Source organism: Mauremys reevesii, unplaced genomic scaffold (assembly GCF_016161935.1).
Source record: "Mauremys reevesii isolate NIE-2019 unplaced genomic scaffold, ASM1616193v1 Contig6, whole genome shotgun sequence".
NCBI classification, from domain to species: Eukaryota; Metazoa; Chordata; order Testudines; family Geoemydidae; genus Mauremys; species Mauremys reevesii.
The window spans coordinates 755,182-777,909 of record NW_024100873.1 but is presented as its reverse complement, the minus strand read 5'-3'; the positions used below and the strand labels follow the sequence as shown (position 1 = coordinate 777,909).

The following is a 22,728-nucleotide window of genomic DNA, read 5'->3' as shown; positions in this document are numbered from 1 at the left end:
TGGGGGACTTTCATGTTCCCTCCCAGCTACAGTGTGTTGCAGTAATTCCCCCCCCACACACACACACACACCAGAGAATCCTCCCTGCCAACTCTCCAGATCTCCCCCTGCACCCCAAGTAAAGGAACCTTCCCCCCCACAGTCTTGGGTTCCCTTTTCATGTCCCCACTGTGAAGCGAATATAACCCAGTGGTAAATGAGCTGAACGTGGGGTGACTGCAGAGCAAACAGCACAGCAAAGACCCGCTCTCTGTGGGGTTGATTTCCTGGGGTTATGGAGGAAAGATATTCGACTGTGTGACTCAAGTAAAAATGATTGGCAGGGTGCCCAGAAGATCAGGGGAAAAGGACCCTCACTGCAGTCACTGCGGCTCACAGAGTCGCTGGCGCAGAGCTATGGAGCAGAGATCCTCCTTCTCCGTTCCTCCTGTGGCACTGAGGACTAATCCTTTAAGGGCTGAGCTTCCCAGACAGAGTCTGGGCAGGACGCTGGGCAGCTCTGGTGGCTCCGCACGGCCAGGCCTCAGACCCAGAATAAAGCCTGACTCTTGCAAGCACCTTAAGCCCCAAGGCCCAGATCCCCAAAGGTATTTAGGTGCTTCACTTCCAAAATGGGGGTGTTAGGTGCCTAGATACCTGTGAGGATCTGGGCCAGTGTGATCACTGACCACCACAGGTTCCCTGTCCCTGCAGGGAGCGATCCCTGTCCCGCCTCTGGGGCACACAGCACCCGGCAGTGCCCTGCCCAGTGCAGAGCCATTCTCTTGGGGCTCCATGCTGGAGGAGTGGCTGGAAGGGGATGACGTTGGGGAGGCCCCCAAAGCGCAGAGTGTGCAGGATGCCGTGAACGCCACTAATGGAGGAGACTCCCCTCACACTGATCCCCTGAACCCTGTGATGGAGGAGCTTGTCCCCTGCCCAGGTTCTCTCTAGTCCCCCAATGCAGAAGCCTAGCCTGAAGGAAAAGTTAGACCCTCTGGAGGCCTGGCCCACTCACAGGGTTCCTGTAAGACAGTGGTTCCCAAACTTTAACAATCTGCGAACCCCTTTCACTAAAATGTCAAGTCTTGCAAACCCACTCCTAAAAATGAATATTTCCAGGGATTTTCTCCTTTACCTGAGTATAAACTATAAAAGCAGTGATCTGGGAAATATAAAATTTGTTCTTATGACATGCTTATTACACACTATTGATTATTAATTATTATTTATCATTACAGTATTTTTATTACATTATGAAAACGGCAACACTCTTCCAAGATCTCACTTCTGTAGCTTGTATCACTTTGAATAAGCTGTTATAAGACAAGGCTCCTATGTTTCATCAAGGAGTATCAGAGGTGAAATAGCATGAAGGCATTTAAGAAGCCAACTCAAAGAGTTCCTTCTACACAAGCATTCAGGGCTTGAGCAGTCCAGGCAAACAACGTATGTTCCAACAATGCTTAAACTTGTTCTTCACAATAATTTAAAAACAACACTAGCTGCCTATTCAATTTAAAAAATGGCAAAAAATATCCACTCCCTTTCCATTTCTTCTAAGGAGTCTACTAAGGAAATGCTTAGAAGTTTCAATCTCCTCAGTATGATAGGTATGCTTGCTTTGATCTGTTTAGTTCTTGGAAGTCCAGGGGCTCTGGGTTGCTGGCCCAGGGACCTGTTAGGGGGCTTATTCCTTCACCCTCTCACTTCCCTGGCCCTTCTCGCTGACCAGAGAGCAACAACACCCGAAGTCCAAAGCTGCAAACAATTTGATGTTTATTGGGGTGAACTTCCAGCAAGCATGATTCCAGTTTCCTTCCTCAGTGTCCCCCTTCCCAGCTCTGACACACCACAGAGCCTTGCCTGTGTCCCTGTTCCTATTCCCTCTTCGCATTCCCCATCTCCATTTCCTGTTCCCATTCCCCCCCCTTAGCGGAACATGATTCCAATCCCCCCCCCAGTCCCTGTTCCCATTCCCCCCCTTACTTCCTGCTTGACTGCAAACTATATAGTAAAACTTGAGTTCTGCTTAGCTATACTTTAACCAATCATTTTACTGAAATTTAACTAACCAATACTAACCTATTGTAACATGGTTATTTAACCAATTATATCCCACCACCTTAATTGGTTTACACCCAATAAAATTAATTATACAGCAGACAGAAACAATCACAGAACCAGACAGAGATTATATGGACAAACAATAAGGAAGTGGAGACTACAGGGATAGAAAAATATGCAAATGAAGATTTCACACCCCAGCTATTGATAAGTGAGTTCTTTTTTTTTAATCAAAATACTAAATTTTATTTTCACATGTACATTTAGTCTCCCCACCATTTCCATTTGTCTGACTACCACCTCTACTATGCCTTATCAAAACGTTTCATACATATTTAAAATGAAGCAAAGGGTGGAGTTCCGTCTTTAAAAACTAAACAGGCATTTTGGACAACACATTCTTGGCAAAGTATTTTGGATGACATTTATCAGATGCGGTAGGGAAAGTTCTTTCAGCATATATAAAAAGGACAGCCAAATATTAATGGTTACAGAAATAAGACTGCATATTTTAATGAACAGTTTAAACTGTTTTCTTTCTTAGGGTATGTCCACACTACGAGAGTAGTTTGATTGTACTTAAATCGAATGTATAGAACCGACCTTACAAATTCGAATTTGTGTATCCACACTAAGGACACTAATTCGACTTTGTGAGTCCACACTAACGGGGCAAGCATCGACATTGGAAGCAGTGCACTGTGGGCAGCTATCCCACAGTTCCCGCAGTCCCTGCTGCCCATTGGAATTCTGGGTCGAGCCCCCAATGCCTGCTGGGTGAAAAAATGTGTCGAGGGTGGTTTTGGGTAACTGTCGTCATTCAACCATCTCTCCCGCCCTCCCTCTTTGAAAGTGATGGCGGGCAATCAGTTCGCGCTCTTTTCTGGTTAGTGACAGCGCGGACGCCACAGCACTGCGAGCATGGAGCCCGCTGCGATCATCGCTGCAGTTATGGCCGTTGTCAACTCCTCGCACCTTATTGTCCACCTTTTCCACAGTCAGATGCTGAGAAATCGGGCGAGGAGGCAACGGCAGCGCGGTGAGGACATGAAGTCAGAGAGTGGCACAGACCTCTCACAAAGCATGGTACGCCGCGCCATGGAGATCATGGTGGCAATGGGTCATGTTCATGCTGTGGAACGGTGATTCTGGGCCCGGGAAACAAGCACGGACTGGTGGGACCGCATAGTGCTGCAGGTCTGGGATGAATCACAGTGGCTGAGAAACTTTAGGATGCGTAAGGGAACTTTCCTTGAACTGTGTGAGTTGCTGTCCCCTGCCATGAAGCACAAGGACACCCGGATGCGAGCAGCCCTGACTGTGCAGAAGCGAGTGGCCATAGCCCTCTGGAAACTTGCCACGCCAGACAGCTACCAGTCAGTAGCGAACCACTTTGGCGTGGGCAAATCTACCGTGGGGGTTGCTGTGATGCAAGTAGCCCACGCAATCGTCGAGCTACTGCTCTCAAAGGTAGTGACCCTGGGAAACATCCAGGTTGTCATAGATGGCTTCGCCGCGATGGGATTCCCAAACTGCAGTGGGGCTATAGATGGAACTCACATCCCTATCCTGGCACCGGACCACCAGGCCAGCCAGTATATTAACCGAAAGGGCTACTTTTCAATGGTGCTGCAAGCACTGGTGGACCATAGGGGACACTTTACCAACATCTTCGTCGGGTGGGCGGGCAAGGTTCATGACGCGTGTGTTTTCAGGAACTCTGGTCTGTTTAGACGCCTGCAGGAAGGTAGTTTCTTCCCGGACCACAAAATAACTGTTGGGGATGTGCAGATGCCTACAGTGATCCTCGGGGACCCAGCCTACCCGCTAATGCCCTGCCTCATGAAGCCCTATACAGGCGCCTTGGACAGTGACAAGGAACTCTTCAACTACCGGCTGAGCAAGTGCAGAATGGTGGTGGAGTGTGCTTTTGGACGTCTCAAGGGGAGATGGAGGAGCTTACTGACTCGCTCGGATCTCAGCGAAACCAATATCCCCATTGTTATTGCGGCTTGCTGTGTGCTCCACAATCTCTGTGAGAGCAAGGGGGAGACCTTTATGGTGGGATGGGAGGTTGAGGCAAATCGCCTGGCTGCTGATTACGCTCAGCCAGACAGCCGTGCGATTAGAAGAGCCCAGCGGCAAGCGCTGGGCATCCAGGAGGCTTTGAAAGCTAGGTTCCTCAGCGAGCAGGGTAACCTGTGACTGTTAAGTTCGTTTACAGAGAAGCTGAACCTGCCTCTGTTTCTTTACCCAGTTACTGTTGACTATCCTCTGCAGTTACATACCCCGTTCACCCCCTTCCAACAGACGTTTAAAAATAAAATACATGGAACATTGTTAATTAAAACCGTTTTCTTTGTAAATGACTTCGCAGTAAAGGGTTGAAATTGGGACGCAGCCTGTGGTGGGTAGGGTGTGTAGTGATGTTAACACTGCTTCTAAACTCGAGGAATGACAGTCTCCTGCTCCTAGAGCAGTCCGCAATGCCGGACTGGTTGTTTCAACGGAGCCTGCCAGCCCTCCTTTTCGGGACTCTGTGTGCGGGGGCTATGTGACCTTGTGGCGGGGGAGGACGGTTACAGATTCCCCTGTTGCATGGCTCTGTGGTACAGGACAAGGACCGCTGCATAAGATCTGTAACTGCCCTCCCCCGCCACAAAGTCACGTAGCCCCCCCCCCACAGAACATGAAAACCACCTCCCAGACCGACCAGGGTGCCTACTGACTGCACTGTATGTGTGACCTGCTGCTAATCCTGCCCCTGTGTCTGCACCCTGGTAAAGGTGACTGTCCTGTGCAATTACCAACCCCCTCCCCCCCCTTCAAACACAGTCTTCTCTATAAGAACATGACGGAAACAGTAATTAACAGAAAACTATTTTTAATAATCAACTAGACAGTTAGGGGATGAAACTGGGAGGGGGGCTTGGGTGAGGCTGGAAGGAAAGGACTTATTAAAATTTTGGGAATGAGAGACTTCTTGCAATTGAGCACTCTGCAGGGGTAGAGTGACAATTTTCACGACCCCTGGCGCCCCTCCTTCTTGTTACTTTCGGTGAGGGGGGTATGGGACTTTGTGGCGGGGGAGGGCGGTTGCAGATACAGTGCAGTGGGGCTCTGTTCTCCTGCCTGCGGTCCTGCAGAACATCCACAAGGCGCCAGAGCGTGTCCATTTGCTCCCTCATTAGTCCAAGCAGCATTTGAGTCGCCTGCTGGTCCTCCTGGCGCCACCTGTCCTCCCGTTCGCTGTGTGAGCGCTGGATCTGAGACATGTTCTCCCTCCACTGGGTCTGCTGGGCCGCCTCGGCTCGGGAGCAGCCCATAAGTTCAGAGAACATCTCGTCCTGTGTCCTTTTCTTTCACCGCCTAATCTGCGCCAGCCTCCATGAGGGGGATGCAGGAGTAGGTCGGGAGACAGTCGCAGCTGTGTAATGGGGAAAAGGGAGTTAATTCCTTACAAAGATACATTTTTGCGAACAATGAACATAGTCTAGTCTGGCTCTGTGAACAAGACCATGCACAGCACCTATTTCATGCGCACTCAGGACCAGTTCGAATTTTCGGCCTTCGCATTCATTGCCTGGGGTCTTGCACTGGAGATCAGACAAGCGGGGCAGGACAGCAGAATCCGTGGAGCAGGTAGGCATGGTAAGCCGTAGACTTTTGCCTGCTTAAAACTTAATGTATAGCAGTGCCCTCCTGCTGCTGGCAATCCGGAAAGCATGAACTCTGCCCCTGTTCCACCCCCTCGCGGCTGTTTCCGGGAAAGATCCCTGTATGCTGACCCTCTGCAGCCTCCACCACGTGGCTGTAAACCAATGCTTATTGTTATGCAAAGGAACAGTCAAGCATTTCCACTACTAACATTCCCCTAATTCCCCTAATTCAATGCAGGAGTCGCCGAGCGAGATCACCCTGAGGAGGATCAGTGACAGAGACAGAGAGCGCATGCTGCGTGAAAGCCAGCACAAACCAGGGGCCTATGCTGCCATGTTCGTGAAGGCAATGCTCCCAGAGTACCTGCTGATAGCCTGGCGTGGAAAAGTGTCCTACCACGGAGGACCCAATAAGGCCGCTCTCCCAGGAACCTCCTGCGGAGGCTTTTCGATTACCTCCAGGAGAGCTTTGTGGAGATCTCCCAAGAGGATTTTTGTTCTATCCCCATATGTATAGACCTTCTTTTCAACTAGTAACAATTCCTGCTCTGTTAAAAATAAATGTTTACATGTTTAAAGCACGTACCGACTGATCCTTCCCCTGATTCGGGGTCCGTGTTAGCGGCTGGGGAGGGTTGGTAGGGGATCTCAGTGAGGGTGATGAACAGATCCTAGCTGTCGGGGAAATCAGCGTTGTAAGCGCTGTCGAATGCCTCGTCGTCCTCATCTGCTTCCTCATCTTCCCCGTCCGCGAACATCTCCGAGGAACCGGCCGTCGACACTACCCAATCGTCAGAGTCCACGGTCAGTGGTGGGGTACTGGTGGCGGCCGCACCTAGAATGGCATGCAGTGCCTCGTAGAAGCGGCATGTCTGGGGCTGGGATCCGGAGCGTCTGTTTGCTGCTTTGGTCTTCTGGTAGCCTTGTCTCAGCTCCTTGACTTTCACGCGGCACTGTGTTGCATCCCGGCTGTATCCTCTGTCTCTCATGGCTTTGGAGACCTTCTCGTAGGTCTTTGCATTCTGTTTTTTGGAGCGCAGCTCCGAAAGCACAGACTCATCGCCCCACACAGCGATCAGATCCAAGACTTCCCAATCAGTCCATGCTGGGGCCCTCTTTCTATTCTGAGATTGCAGGGACACCTCTGCTGGAGAGCTCTGCATCGTTGCCAGTGCTGCTGAGCTTGCCACGATGTCCAAACAGGAAATGAGATTCAAACTGGCCAGACAGGAAAAGGAATTCAAATTTTCCCGGGTCATTTCCTGTGTGGCTGTTCAGAGCATCCGAGCTCGCACTGCTGTCCAGAGCGTCAACAGAGTGGTGCACTGTGGGATAGCTCCCGGAGCTACTAGCGTCGAATTCCATCCACACCTAGCCTAATTCGACATGGCCATATCGAATTTAGTGCTACTCCTCTCGTCGGGGAGGAGTACAGAAATCGAACTAAAGAGACCTCTATGTCGAACTAAATCGCTTCCTTGTGTGGATGGGTGCAGGGTTAATTCGATTTAACGCTGCTAAATTCGACATAACCTCCTAGTGTAGACCAGGCCTTACAGAGTCTGTCTCCACTGCCAGAGAGCTTGAATAACCTTCTGGTCCTGTGTCCTGAAACAATTCTTAACGTAGTTGACAAATTTGGCTTCTACTTTAGGAAGGGAAGAACCCTTTTCTATGGTTCCCTGCATCTTTGCTTTAATCTCCTCTAGTGAAAGGGGCACTTTTGGTGATTTTGGACCAGATAGGCTGCTATCAAACTAAGTTTCCTTTTACATCTTCTAGGCTCTTCCCTTTCTCTGGAGGTGACAAGAATATCAGGACAGGATTGTATTCCTAACAGTCCAGTAGCACCTTATTTCAATGTGACTAGTTTGAAATGTGGGGATATGACCATACTCTTCCCAGCTTATGGCTGCCTCTGCTGCTTAGCCGAAGGCCTTAGCCTAAGAACCAGGCCTCAGACTGTCACAGTAAGAGAAGGCCCTTACACCGGCAGACAGTGATTTTGATTCTTTCTTTTATCCCTCTATAACTAAGTGATAAGAATACACGTAAATTCTTACAGTATAGGCCTTTGCAGACAGGCCTGAATATCTATGTCCTAACAGACCCTAGGGACAGCTCTGTCCGCCATTAGGGATTTTTTTCCTGAGAACCCCCTGTAACATTTCACAAACCCCCAGGGATTCACGAACCCCAGTTTGGGAACCACTGCTGTAAGAGACTGTTCAAAAGCTGGGGCATATCCCAGACCCTGTGGCTCCGTGACAGAGGGCTTGAGTGAGAGATTTGAAGAGGCAGTTGGAGAAAGTGACCAGCCTGTAGCCACCCAGGGAGGCACAGGTGTGAGGCTGGAAGTGGAGGGAGAGGGGAGAGATTCAGGTCTCTGTGACCCACATTTGACCCTGGCCTGCCCCAGTTCTGACAGCTGCTTTTCAGCAGCAGGAGTAGGGTGACCAGAGAGCAAGTGTGAGAAATCAGGACGGGGTGGGGGGTAATAGGTGCCTATATAAGAAAAACACCCAAAAATCGGGACTGTGCCTATAAAATCGGGACATATGGTCACTCTAAGCAGGAGTGTAATGCTGACAAAAATTAAATTGGTTTCAGAGGGGTAACCATGTTAGTCTGTATCAGCCAAAAGAACAGGGAGTCCTGTGGCACCTTAGAGACTAACAAACTCCTTGTTGTTAAAAACGAAAGTGTCAGTGGGTCCCCACTGAAGCTAAAGACCCTGTTTGTTACTGATGATCCATGGGCCCAGCTCTCCCCCACTGGCCTGCACCTAGGGTGACCACATGTCCTGTTTTGGCCAGGACAGTCCCTTTTTTAAGCCCTGTCCCTGCTGTCCTGACTTTTTTTTGGCAAAACTGGGCATTTGTCAAAAAAGTGGGGTGTGGAGGAATGTTAAATGGGAAAAGAGGTGACACCAGCCCCCACGGGGGGAGAGAGGGCTCAGGTGAGCAGCACGAGCCCAGGCAGGAGTGAGTGGCACAGGCTGGCCCTGCATGGGATGGGCTCAGACAGGGGCGGCTCTAGGAATTTGGCCGCCCCAAGCAGGGCGGCACGCTGCTGGTCGCTGGTCCCGCGGCTCCGGGGGACCTCTTGCAGACGTGCCTGCGGAGGGTCCGCTGGTCCCGCAGCTCCGGTGGATCATCCGCAGTCATGCCTGAGGGAGGTCCACCCGAGCCGCGGGACCAACGGACCCTCCGCAGTCATGCCTGCGGAAGGTCTGCCGGAGCCGCCTGCCGCCCTTCCGGCAAAATGCTGCCCCAAGCGCGCGCTTGGCGCGCTGGGGTCTGGAGCCGGCCCTGGGCTCAGATCAGCAGCTGCTGCCAGCCCCAGGTTGGAGTGGGGCGGGCCTCAGACTAGCCCCAGGCAGTGTCCCATTTTCCCTTTGGGGAAATATGGTCACCCTCCCTGTACCTTGTGTTGTCCCTTACACGTGTACATAGCAGACAGGACACTGCCATGGCACACAGGCCCTGGTTCTTACATGCTCAGAGAAATGCAAATGCAGCTCTGCCTTCACGAACATCGTCACGCCATCTTGGCTGACAGTAGAAGGGAACATGCTGTCCCTTGGCAGCACTCTCCAGCATTCCAAAGTCCAGATAGTTGGAGGGGGGAAATAACCGCAACCCGCCCAATCTCTTCAGGGCTTTGGGGTATGATCTCAGCTGTCAGGCTTCTCCTGTTTATTACTTTAGCCCAAGGCTCAGTACAAAGTAGCTCCCTTAGTTCATACAGCAGTGGGCTCTGCTTAAAGAGAACTAACTGCCCATTGTTCTGCAGTAGAGTGGCCAACTTTGTGTTTAAAAAATAAGGGACTGTTTTCTGAGCACCCTCACCACCCCGCCCCTCTTATGGTCAAGATGGACGTGGTGGGGGAATGTGTTAAAATGCCCACAAAATGCTAAGTTTGCAGAGCTGCTCTGCTCCCTTGTCTTCTACACTCGTTAGAGACCTGCCCCCTCTATCGTCGCCATAGTCAAAAACTTTACTGCCTGCGACGCCACTTGCACAGCACAATGGGAACCAAATGGTCTGACAAAATCACCACCAATGAAGTGCTATGGCTGGCAGCCATGCTAGCGTGGCGGTGAATGACCTGGGTCAGCTATCCCAATTGTTTGGAGAACAATCAACTGCCTAAGGCCTGGTCTACACTAGGACTTTAAGTCGAATTTAGCAGCGTTAATTCGAACTAACCGCTCAACCGTCCACACCAGGAAGCCATTTAATTCGAACTAGAGGGCTCTTTAGTTCGAATTTGGTACTCCACCCCGACAGGTGGAGTAGCGCTAAATTCGACATGGCTAGCTCGAATTAGGCTAGGTGTGGATGCTAATCGAACTTAGTAGCTCCGGGAGCTATCCCACACTGCACCACTCTGTTGACGCTCTGGACAGCAGTCCGAGCTTCGATGCTCTGACCAGCCACACAGGAAACGACCCGGGAAAATTTGAATTTCTTTTCCTGTCTGGGCACTTTGAATCTGACGTCCTGGTTGGACATCGGGGCGAGCTCCGCAGCACCTGCAACGATGCAGAGCTCTCCAGCAGAGGAGTCCGGGCAATCCAAGAATAGAAAGAGGTCCCCAGCATGGACTGACCGGGAAGTCATGGATCTGATCGCTGTGTGGGGCGAGGAGTCTGTGCTCTCGGAGCTGCGCTCCAACAAGCGGAATGCAAAGACCTTCGAGAAGGTCTCCAAAGCCATGATAGAGAAAGGATACAGCCGTGATGCGATGCAGTGCCGCGTGAAAGTCAAGGACCTGAGACAAGGTTACCAAAAAGTCAGAGCGGCAAACGGACGCTCCGGAGCACAGCCCCAGACATGCCGCTTCTACGAGGCACTGCATGCCATTCTCGGTGGGTCTGCCACCACTGCCCCACCAGTGACCGTGGACTCTGACGATGGCGTAGTGTACCTGGACAGTTCCTCAGCGATGTTCGCCGATGGGGAAGATGAGGAAGGGTTGGTGGAGGACGGCGCAGGCGACAGCGAACACAATACCGCTTGCCCTGACAGCCAGGATCTCTTCATCACCCTCACAGAGGTCCCCTACCAACCCTCCCTGGCCGTTAACCCAGACTCAGAATCAGGGGAAGGATCAGGCGGTAAGTGCTATAAACATGGAAACATTTATTTTTTTAAAAACAGGTATAGAAAAAATAGAAATACTATATAAAAAATTTTAAATGTCTAACTATATAAAAAGTAGGTCCACACATATAGGCATAGAACAATAATCCTCTTGGGACAGTTCAACAAAGCTCCCAGAGAGCTGCTCGAAAAGCCTCCGCAGGAGGTTCCTGGGGAGAGGTGCCTTATTGGGTGCTCCGTGGAAACACACTCTTCCGCGCCAGGACATCCTAATGTACAGAGGAATCATCGCCTCCACCAGCATTGCTGCATATGGTCCTGGTCTGTGCAGGGCTTCCCTTAGCATCCGCTCTCTCTGACTCCGAGTGACCCGCCTCAGGGTGATGTCATTCTGGACAGGCTGCATCTAAGTAGGGCAATTAGTGTATTGTTACTACTGTTAATGGTTTGCAATTAGGTTGCATAACAACGACCCTCGCTTAACAGCCACGTGCTGGAGGCCACAGAGAACAAGCATACATTGATCTTTCCCGTGCACTGGCGGGAGGGGCTGGAAAAGGCTCAGCCTTTCTGCTTTCCAGATTGACTTTAGCAGGAGAGCACAGCTATCCAGTAACTGATAAGCATTATGTACTTTAAGGCTTACCAGGACTGTCTGCAAGACGGATTCAGCTGTCTCTCCCCGCTTGTCCGCTCTCCTGTGCAATGGCGCCGCCAATGAAAGCGTATTCCGAAATCTCGAACTTGTCCTGAGATCTCGTGAGACTAGGTGCCCTGTATGGTCTTGTTCAGAGAAACTGACTACACTGTGTTCACTGTTCGCAAACATGTATCTGTTCAAGGAAATCACTTACTGTTTCCCATCACACAGCTTCTGCTCTTTCCCGGACTGCCCCGGCATCCCCCTCGCAGAGGCTGGCTCAGATTAGGCGGCGAAAGAAAAAGACTCGGGACGAGATATTCGCGGAACTGATGGCCTGCTCCAGAGCCGAGGCGGCCCAGCAGAGCCAGTGGAGGGAGACCCTCTCTCAGCAGCAGCGCTCACACAGCGAACGGGAGGACAGGTGGCGGCAGGAAGACCAGCAGGCGACTCAAACGCTGCTTGGGCTAATGAGGGAGCAAACGGACACGCTCCGGCGCCTTGTTGATGTTCTGCAGGACCGCAGGCAGGAGGAGAGAGCCCCCCTGCACTGTATCTGCAACCACCCTCCAACGCCAAGAAGTCCTGTCCCCCCCTCACCGAAAATTACAAGACGGAGGGGCGGTAGGGGCCGTGAGAACTGTCACTGCACCACAGCTGAGCGCTAATGTACCACACACCTCTGACGCTATAACTGTGTCGAAGCGCTTCCCTTACAGGATCACCCAGTCCCAAATCCAAGTTTCATCACCCCACTATGTAGTAGATTAATAAAACCTGTTTGCTGTTGTTCACTCTTTCCGTCACGTCTTTCGTGTCTGAAGACTGTGTGTATGTAGGGCGGGGGCAGGGGATATATAATTGCACGGGATAGCCTACTTTAGCAGGGTCCAGACTATCGGGGGCAGGATCAACTGCAGGACACACACACACTGCAGTCAGTAGTCACCAGGGTCACTCTGTGTGGTGTATGCTGCCCCGGGTCATTCTGTGATGTGTACGCTTGTCCACGGTCCTAGCGCCTGCCACCCCCTAATGTTAAGGCATGCTGCCCTCACCATGCACTTCCACCATAGGCGCGATCCTCTCCACTGCCCTGAGCCCCAAGAAGAGCCCTCATCCATGGACAGATACTCACCCTTCCCCCACACCCCTCACCCCTTCCTACGCCCAAACCCACAGCCCAAAGCATGCATCCAAATCCCTATCCAAAGACGGCACCACTCGCCCCTTCCTGCAAACCCACCCCTACATGCACAACCACTTGAAACCGTTCCCCACCCCAGAGACCTAAGTAGGAGCAGGAGGCTGTCCGTCCTGTATTGTGCAAGCTGTCTGTACATCAGTGCACACCGTACCCAGCACAGTATGCGTCCATGTTTCAAACCCTGAACAGAAATGCAAAGTAAAAGAAAGATTTATTAACAATAACTGTTCCGTTTAATTTGTTTTAAAACGTGTTTGGGAAGTGGGGGAAACTTGCAGAACGGGGTATGTAACCGCAGATTTCACTCAACACATAGAGACACAGGCCCAGGATCAGCTTCTCTTAAAATCAAGTGGAGAGTCATAGGTTACCCTGCTCTCCGAGGAAACTTGCTTTCAAAGCCTCCCGGATACACAGCCCTTCCCGCTGGGATATTCTTTCGGCACAGGTGTCTGGCTGAGCGTAAACAGCAGCCAGGCGATTTGCCTCAACCTCCCATCCGGCCAAAAAGGTCTCGCCCTTGCTCTCACAGACATTGTGGAGCACACAGCAAGCAGCAATAACTACGGGGATATTCTTTTCGCTGATGTCCGAGCGAGTCAGTAAGCTCCGCCACCTCCCCTTGAGACGTCCGAAAGCACACTCCACCACCATTCTGCACTTGCTCAGCTGGTAGTTGAAGAGCTCCTTGTCACTGTCCAAGGCGCCTGTATAGGGCTTCATGAGCCAGGGCATTAGCGGGTAGGCTGGGTCCCCGAGGATGACTGTAGGCATCTGCACATCCCCAACCGTTATTTTGTGGTCCGGGAAGAAATTTCCTGCCTGGAGGCGTCTAAACAGACCAGAGTTCCTGAACACACGCGCGTCATGAACCTTGCCCGCCCACCCGACGAAGATGTTGGTAAAACGTCCCCTATGGTCCACCAGTGCTTGCAGCACCATTGAAAAGTAGCCCTTTCGGTTAATATACTGGCTGGCCTGGTGGGCTGGTGCCAGGATAGGGATGTGAGTCCCATCTATAGCCCCACCGCAGTTTGGGAATCCCATCGCGGCGAAGCCATCTATGATGACCTGGACGTTTCCGAGAGTCACTACCTTTGAGAGCAGTTGCTCAACGATTGCGTGGGCTACTTGAATCACAGCAACCCCCACAGTAGATTTGCCCATGCCAAAGTGGTTCGCTACTGACCGGTAGCTGTCTGGCGTGGCAAGTTTCCAGAGGGCTATGGCCACTCGCTTCTGCACACTCAGGGCTGCTCGCATCCGGGTGTCCTGGCGCTTCAGGGCAGGGGCCAGCAAGTCACAGAGTTCAAGGAAAGTGCCCTTACGCATCCTGAAGTTTCGCAGCCACTGTGATTCATCCCAGACCTGCAGCACTATGCGGTCCCACCAGTCCGTGCTTGTTTCCCGGGCCCAGAATCGCCGTTCCACACCATGAACTTGACCTATTGCCACCATGATCTCCACTGCGCGGCGTACCCTGCTTTGTGAGAGGTCTGCGCCACTCTCCTCACCGCGCTGCCGGAGCCTCCTCGCCCGATTTCTCAGCAGCTGACTGTGGAAGAGGTGGACGATAAGGTGCGAGGAGTTGACAACGGCCATAAGTGCAGCGATGATCGCAGCGGGCTCCATGCTCGCAGTGCTGTGGCGTCCGTGCTGTAACTGACAAGAGAAGGGCGCGAACAGATTTCCCGCCGGCGCTTTCAGGGAGGGAGGGCGTGATTGACGGTTCAATGATGACAGTTACCCAAAACCACCCTCAACACATTTTTTCCCCCAGCAGGCATTGGGAGCTCTACCCAGCATTCCAATGGGCAGCGGGGACTGCGGGAACTGTGGGATAGCTTCCCACAGTGCACCGCTTCGAAAGTCGATGCCGGCCCTGTTAATGTGGACTCAGAAATTCGAATTAGTGTCTTTACTGTGGATACACAAATTCGACTTCATAAGGTCGAATCCACAAATTCGACTTAAGTAGATTCGAAATAGTCTTGTAGTGTAGACAAGGCCTAAGACAGGGGTTCTCAAACTGTTCTTGATTAACAAGCAGGGAAATATAATGTTGTTCAGTGCTGACACCTTGTGGAGACTCAACATTGCAGCAACTACTCAGAAAATAGAACATTTTATTAGGAACTGACAGTGAACTGTGAACCTAGCAGCTGCCTTGTTTGCAGGGCCGGCTCCAGCCACCAGCTGACCAAGCACGTGCTTGGGGCAGCACTGGGGGCGGGGCGGCGCAGGGGTTTGTTGTTTTTTTGGTTCCTCAGGGCAGCGCTGGAGGGGATTTTTTTTGTTTCTGTGCCAGGGCTCTGAGGGGGCGGGGCTTCTGGCTGTGTGAGGCTCAGGGGCGGGCGTTGGGCGGTGTGATGCTCGGCGGGGCGGGGCTCTTCTGTTTTGCTTTGGGCGGCAAAAATAAGTTAGCGCCTCAGTCAGTGACGCTGGTTACCCGGAGGGTATAAAAAGGCCGGTGCAGGGAAGCGGCGCTGCGCTGGGGCATCCTGCCCTGCTGGAGCCTCTGCTCCTAACCCGCTCCCGGGGCATTTCACTGTGGGGGTTGCTGACCTGCTCCGCTGAGCGGGGCTGCAGCACCGGGACCCTCTCCCCGAGCCGGGCAGCTCCCGGCGGGGCAGCCCGTCCCCTCGCTGCTCCCTCTGCCCGCCAGCCGGGTTCGCTCCCAGCCCGCTCCCCGGGGGGCTCCGGCTCCGGGGGACACGAGCCTGGGCGAGCTGCGAGCCGGGCTCCGGCTGCCCGCGGAGCGATCGGGGGCTGCGGGTCTGCGCCAGCTGGTGAGGAGGGGCTGGTGTTGTGCACGGAGCGGGGAGGGGGGGCGAGCAGGGAGCTGGGTGGGTGCATCGATCACACTGGGGAACCGGGGTCTATTGGGGAGGGGGCTGTGCGCTAATCGGGTGGGGAGGGGTCGGGCGGGGTAGTGGGGAGGGCTGTGTGCTGGTCAGGTGGGGAGGGGTCAGGCGGGGTAGTGCGGAGGGGGCTGTGCGCTGATCGGGTGGGGAGGGGTCGGGCGGGGAAGTGGGGAGGGGCTGTGCGCTGATCGGGAGGGGTCGGGCGGGGTAGTAGGGTGGGGGCTGTGCGCTGATCGGGTGGGGAGGGATCTGTTGGGGTGGGGGCAAAATAAGCGGTTAAACTGCAGGAGCTGAAGTTTCCTCCTGAGACAAGAACTCCGCTACCCGGGGAACAAATCACGGGAGCGGATGGTTTTGGGGTGGGAGGGAAAATGACGTTTCTCTGGGCTGAGAAAAGCGTCCCCGTTGTTCCCCTGCTACCCAGGGCAGACTCTAGCCTGGTCTACACTAGGCGTTTAAATCGGTTTTAGGAGCGTAAAACCGATTTAACGCCAAAACCGTCCACACTAGGAGGCACCTTATATCGATTTTAATGGCTCTTTAAATCGGTTTCTGTACTCCTGCCCGATGAGAGGAGTAGCGCTAATATCGGTATTAACATATCGGAATAGGGATAGTGTGGCCGCAATCGACGGTATTGGCCTCCGGGCGGTATCCCACAGTGCACCACTGACCGCTCTGGACAGCATTCTCAACTCGGATGCACTGGCCAGGTAGACAGGAAAAGCCCCGCGAACTTTTGAAATTCATTTCCTGCTTCCCCAGCGTGGAGAGCTCATCATCACAGGTGACCACGCACAGCTCATCAGCACAGTTAACAATGCAGTCTCCTGAGAATCGAAAAAGAGCCCCAGCATGGACCGCTCGGGAGGTAATGGATCTGATCGCTATATGGGGAGAGGATTCAGTGCTAACAGAACTGCGTTCCAAAAGACGAAATGAAAAAGTATTTGAAAGAATTTCTAAGGCTATGACGGCTAAAGGCCACAGCAGGGACTCCGTGCAGTGCAGAGTGAAAGTTAAGGAGCTCAGACAAGCCTACCAGAAAACCAAAGAAGCAAACGGAAGGTCCGGGGCAGGTCGAAAAACATGCCGCTTCTATGCTGAGCTGCATGCAATTTTAGGGGGCTGCGCCACAAGTACCCCACCCCTGACCGTGGATTCCGAGGTGGGGGTTGTAATCTCTGCCATGTCTGAGGATTATGCAGACGGGGAAGATGAAGAGGAAGAAGAAGAGGAAGACCTAGCAGAGAGCACACAGCACTCCGTGACCCCCAGCAGCCAGGAGCTTTTTATCACCCTGACGGAATTACCCTGCTCCCAGCCCTCACAAGCAACTATTCCACAGAATGACGCCATGGAAGGGAGCTCTGGTGAGTGTACCTTTGCAAATAGCAAACAGTGTTTTTTAAGCAAGCCTTTTTTAATGATTGATTTGCCCTGAGGACTTGGGATGCATTCGCAGACAGTATAGTTACTTAGAAAAGTTTGTTAACATGTCCGGGGATTGAGAGGAAATCCTCCAGTGACATCTCGATGAAGCGCTCCTGTAGGTACTCCAGAAGCCTTTGCAGAAGGTTTCTGGGCAAGGCATCCTTGTTCCGCCCACCATGGTAGGACACTTTACCATGCCATGCATGTAGCAAGTAATCAGGGATCATTGCGTGGCAAAGCATAGCAGCGTATGGTCCCGGTGACTGCTGGCATTCAAGAAGCATCCGCTCTTTATCTTGTTCTGTTATCCTCAGCAAAGTGATATCGTTCAGGATAACCTGGTTAAAAATCAGGAATTTAAGTAAGGGGGGTGGCCATTTTTCTACTGGGTTCGTGGAATGCAGCAGCTTAAAAAAAACACTTTCCTTCACGTAGCAAAGCGGGGGGAGGGGAGGAGTGAAATGCCGATGATCTTTTCTGTTTGGTCACCGGCGAGGCGATCTTCCCCAAGCTACCGGACAAGCAGTGGGTGGGGAGTGGGAAGGTTGTTGATTAGCAGGAGCTAGCGTGGTATTAGCCATGCGTTGGTGGGGAGGGGTAAATCACTGAGACAGTGGCTTACCATGGCCGCATGCAAGCTGAATTCTGATGCCTGGACCTGATGTGTCTGTGAGATCTGTAACCCCAGAGCTGCAAGCAGTCACTATTAAGATGAAAAATGCGACCTTGTAGGGAAATCACATGTGCTAGGTGAATAGTGATGTTCACTGTGAAACAGTATAACCATTGTTCTGTAAAATGTATCTTTCTAAATATTTATCTCCCTCATGCAGCTGCAAATTTTTCAACCATCCCTCCTCCATCCCAAAGGCTAGCACAGATAAGGCGGAGGAAAAAGAAGACGCGAGATGAGATGTTCTCAGATATTATGGAAGTTACACGCAATGAAAGAGCTCATCTGAATGAGTGGAAGGACGTGGTTTCAAATTACAGGAAAGAGGCCAGTGAACGTGAGGACAGGAGGGACAACCGAGATGAGAGGTGGCGGCAGGAAGACCGGCAGGAAAATCAGCGATGGCGGCAGGAAGATCAGAGGTGGCGGGATGCAACTCTGGGGCTGCTGCGTGATCAAACTGACATGCTCCGGCGTCTTGTGGAGCTTCAGGAACGGCAGCAGGATCACAGAGTGCCTCTGCAGCCCCTGTATAACCACCCTCCCCCCTCACCATGTTCCTTAGCCTCCTCACCCAGACGTGTAAGAACGCAGCGTGGGAGGCTCCGTGCACCCGCCCACTCCACCCCGTGGACAGCCCAACCAAAAGGCTGCCGTTAGTCTGAATTTTTTTAATGGCCTTCTCCATCCCTCCTATCCTCCTCCCAAAGCACACCCTTACTTCTCTCCTCTTTTATAATGAATCAATAAAGAATTCATGCTTTTTAAATGAGTGACTTTATTTGCATAAGTAAGCTGGACTCGAAGGGGGAGGGGGAGTTGCTTACAGGGACTGAGTCAATCAAGGGGGGGTGGGTGTTCATCAACAAACACAGCAGTCACACTGTACCCTGGCCATTGATGAAGCTCGTTTTCAAAGCTTCTCTGATGCGCACCGCTTCCTGGTGTGCTCTTCTAATCTCCCTGGTGTCTGGCTGCGCGTAACCAGCGGCCAGGTGATTTGCCTCAGCCTCCCACCCCGCCATAAAGGTCTCCCCCTTACTCTCACAGAGATTGTGGAGAATACAGCAAGCAGCAATAACATAGGGGACATTGGTTTGGCTGAGGTCTGAGCGAAGTCAGTAATGTGCGCCAGCGCCTTTAAACGGCCAAATGCACATTCCACCACCATTCTGCACTTGCTCAGCCTGTAATTGAACAGATCCTGACCACTGTCCAGGCTGCCTGTGTATGGCTTCATGAGCCATGGCATCAAGGGGTAGGCTGGGTCCCCCAGGATAACGACAGGCATTTCAACATCCCCAACTGTTATTTTCTGGTCTGGGAAGTAAGTCCCTTGCTGCAGCCGTTTAAACAGAGTAGTGCTTCTGAATACGCGAGCGTCATGAACCCTCCCTGGCCATCCCATGTGGATGTTTGTGAAACGTCCCTTGTGATCCACCAGTGCTTGCAGCACCATTGAAAAGTACCCCTTCCAGTTTACGTACTGGGTGCCCTGGTGCTGCGGTGCCAAGATAGGGATATGGGTTCCATCTATCGCCCCCCCACAGTTAGGGAATCCCATTGCAGCAAAGCCATCCACTATGGCCTGCACGTTTCCCAGAGTCACAACCTTTCGTAGCAGCAGCTTAGTGATTGCTTTGGCTACTTGCATCACAGCAGCCCCCACAGTAGATTTTCCAACTCCAAATTGATTCCCGACTGACCGGTAGCTGTCTGGCGTTGCAAGCTTCCACAGGGCTATCGCCACTCGCTTCTCTACTGTGAGGGCTGCTCTCATCTTGGTATTATGGCGTTTCAGGGCAGGGGCAAGCAAGTCACAAAGTTCCATGAAAGTGCCCTTACGCATGCGAAAGTTTCGCAGCCACTGGGAATCGTCCCACACCTGCAACACAATGCGGTCCCACCAGTCAGTGCTTGTTTCCCGGGCCCAAAATCGGCGTTCAATGGATAGAATCTGCCCCATTACCATCAGGATCTCCAAAGCGCAGGGGCCCGCGGTTTGAGAGAATTCTGTGTCCACGTCCTCATCACTGTCATCGCCGCGCTGCCGTATCCGCCTCTTACTCGCCTTGCTTCGAAGGTCCTGGTTCAGCATATACTGCACGAGAGTGCGCGAGGTGTTTAAAACATCCACGATTGCGGTATGGAGCTGAGCAGGGTCCATGCTTGCTGTGCTATGGCGTCTGCACGGTTCACCAAGCAAAGCAAAAAAGGCGCGAAACGGTTGTCTGCCGCTGTCAGGGAGGGAGGGAGGGAGGGGTGAGGCTGTACCCAGAACCACCCGCGACAATGATTTTTGCCCCATCAGGCACTGGGATCTCAACCCGGAAATGCCAAGGGGCGGGGGAGGCTGCGGGAACTATGGGATAGCTACGGGATAGCTACCCACAGTGCAACGCTCCAGAAATCGACGCTAGCCTCGGACCATGGACGCACACCACCGATTTAATGTGTTTAGTGTGGCCGCGCGCACTCGATTTTATAAAATCTGTTTTACAAAACCGGTTTATGCAAATTCAGAATAGTCCCGTAGTGTAGACGTACCCTCAGGCTGATTAGGTTGGTCTCCTACAGCCTGCGAGAAACTACCACCACTTGCTGCAGCCTGCCTGGCTTCTAACTCCCCTCTCTCCTTCAGCTCCCTCTTCCTCTTCAGATAGCCCAGGCCTATGGTGGGGCAGGGCCGCCTTGATTACACCTGTGCCAGATGTGGCCTCCTGCCTGTCCCTTAAAGGGGTAGTTATCACTTTCCCATTGTTCTCCCTGTCTCAGAACATAAGAACAAGGGGATATTCAATGAGATTAAAAAGGTGGAAAAGGAACTATTTTTTCCAGCCTATGTATGATTAGACTGTGGAACTCACTGCCACAGGAAATTGATAAAAAGAATTTAGGAAAGTTAAAAAAGGGATTGAGCATTTATATGGTTAACATGAATATCCAGAGTTGTCATAATTAACCACCAAAGGTTGGTGGGAACTTTGGAAGAGCCTCCTCCATCCCAGGGAGAGTAAATCAGGGAACCCCTGCTGGAGTTCAGTCTTAGCAAACCCTCTTCCCTAGCGCCCAGAGACACATCTGAGGGCATGATACATTCACTGGCAAAACACAAATGAATGTGCTGTGGCCACAGGCAGCTACACCTGCTCCTGGCCATGCTCGGAGGCAGGGCTCTGCATGGGTTATGAGTGCAAACACCTCAGCTCACACACTGGAAGGACAAACAAACAGAAGGAAAGAGCAGTGACAGGAGCGACCCAGGGAGACGTGAGCCAAACATTTTCAAGGGGGTAGAACACGTACAGTCCTAAAAACCATACGTGCAACTGCCACACAAGAGAGCATGTGCTGCACGAGCCGAGTCCATTGGAGCAATACAGCCTCTGCTGCAGGAGGCGGGGGTAAGGGTGGGGAGGAGGAAAGAGCTACACCCGCCCCCGAAAGGCATCTCCTCTGTTCAGCCTGTTCCTAGGCAGGGAAGCTCCAGTTACCTCGTTCTCCAGAACCCTTCAAGTCTATGGAGCTGTTAAGAAGCTGTCCAGGAGGATCTGCTTCTGCTCCCTTCCACATTTCTCCTCTCAGGGAGGCAGCGGTGGGTGCTGGACTCTGATCAGCTTGGAGCCAGCTGCAAGAAATGGCTCTACGCAGTCGTGGCAGAGTCAGTTCCAGTCAGTGCAGTGTCCCTGGCTTTGGCTTCTCTCCCAGGTGATCTAGAATGTGAAATGTCAGAGTCAGGACAGCATAAGGGTCAGTGGGTTTGTTTGTGGTGTCCCATCCCCCATTCATCAGAACAAAAGCCCAGAGTAACAAAAGCCCAGAATAGTGCAGTAACCAACCCCCTCCTGTGTCATCAGGCCCCTCACTGAAGTTTTCCGCATTTCCTCTCAGTCCTCAGTTGGGAGTTGGGCAGGAGAGGGGCCCACGGACGCTGGGTGTGGGGTGCAGGCAGGGATGTGCACACGCCGTGTGTCTGGAGTGACGGGCACACAATGCGGGGCTGTGCATGGTCCCTCCCCCTGCACTGGCAACTCTGGGAAGTTGGAGGGGGGGTGAGTTTGAGATGCAGTTTTGGGAGGGGCACAGACACAGCACCTTGGAAGGGCTCTAAGGGACACAGTCCCCCCCACCCCACGTTGTGCGCTGGTGTCCGGGCCCGTGTCCCTCCTCAGGCCGCTCCGCTCCCGCACCAAGGGCCGCTCTTGCTCCGAAGTTCCGCCGCTCTGCGCGGAGCCGGATTCCGCTTTTCTCTGCCTCCCCGCCCCTCGCACCGCCGCCAGGATGCGGCCACTGCCCCCCTTCAGCCTCCAGCTGGGCCCTGCTCCCCCAAACCCCAGGGAAACCAGCTCCTGCGGCCCCAGCCCTGCTCTCTCCGGCCGGCTCCACCGCATCCCCCCAACGCGGCTCCTGGGAATAGGCGGCAGCCGGAGCCCAAGGCTCAGCAGGGGGAGGGGGGAGGGGGGGTGCCTGGGGGTAACCGCGTCCCTGGAGCTGATTCAGTGCATCCCTGACCCAGCTCGGAGACACGCGCTGCCCGGCCCGGCGCTCACCTGAGACCCGAGTGGGCAGGCCCGGAGCCCTGCGCAGCGCCCAAAAAAGTGACCCGTCCCAAAGCGAGGCAGGACCCTCCCACCCCCTTTCTGATTGGCTCCAAGTCAGAGCGGAGCCAATCGGCGCCCACCCCAGGACAGACGGTCCCGCCGTCGCTCCCTGACCCGGGGACAAGCCGGGGCCCGCACTGCGGGGTGCAGAACCTGCCTTCCCGCCCCCCGTCCGCTCTCTGTGCAGGCTGGGGAAAAGGAGGAAGGTTGGAAAATGATCCCAGCTACACAGAGCTAATGACGGGGGCTAAATGGGCTGTTACCGCTCAGGAAAGATCTTGGCGTCACTGAGCGGATGTTTTCAAAGAACTACAATGCGCAGCGGCCGTCAAACCAGCTCACAGCCTGTTAGGAAAGGGAGAGAGATTTTCTGTCTTCTTATCACAATGCCACTAGATAAATCCAGGGCTCCCCCACACCTTCCACACTGCATGCAACTCTGGCAGCCCCATCTGAAAAGTGATATTTTAGAACTGGAAATGGTACAGAGAAGGG

General features: G+C 53.0%; 1 protein-coding gene across 3 annotated transcripts in view; it reads right to left on the bottom strand.

The window, feature by feature from the left end:
* The window catches only part of LOC120394448 (C-type lectin domain family 2 member B-like), a 1,239,960-nt gene that overhangs the window by 647,145 nt on the left and 570,087 nt on the right, over positions 1–22,728 (bottom strand). For 2 of the 3 annotated variants that reach the window (XM_039518685.1, XM_039518684.1), the window contains exon 2: positions 21,127–21,345. In XM_039518685.1, the coding sequence (XP_039374619.1) occupies positions 21,127–21,205 (79 nt within the window). In that variant the 5' untranslated portion in view covers positions 21,206–21,345. Of the gene's footprint in view, positions 1–21,126; positions 21,346–22,182; positions 22,242–22,728 lie in introns of those variants that run through there. The other variant, XM_039518686.1, reaches the window with a different exon arrangement.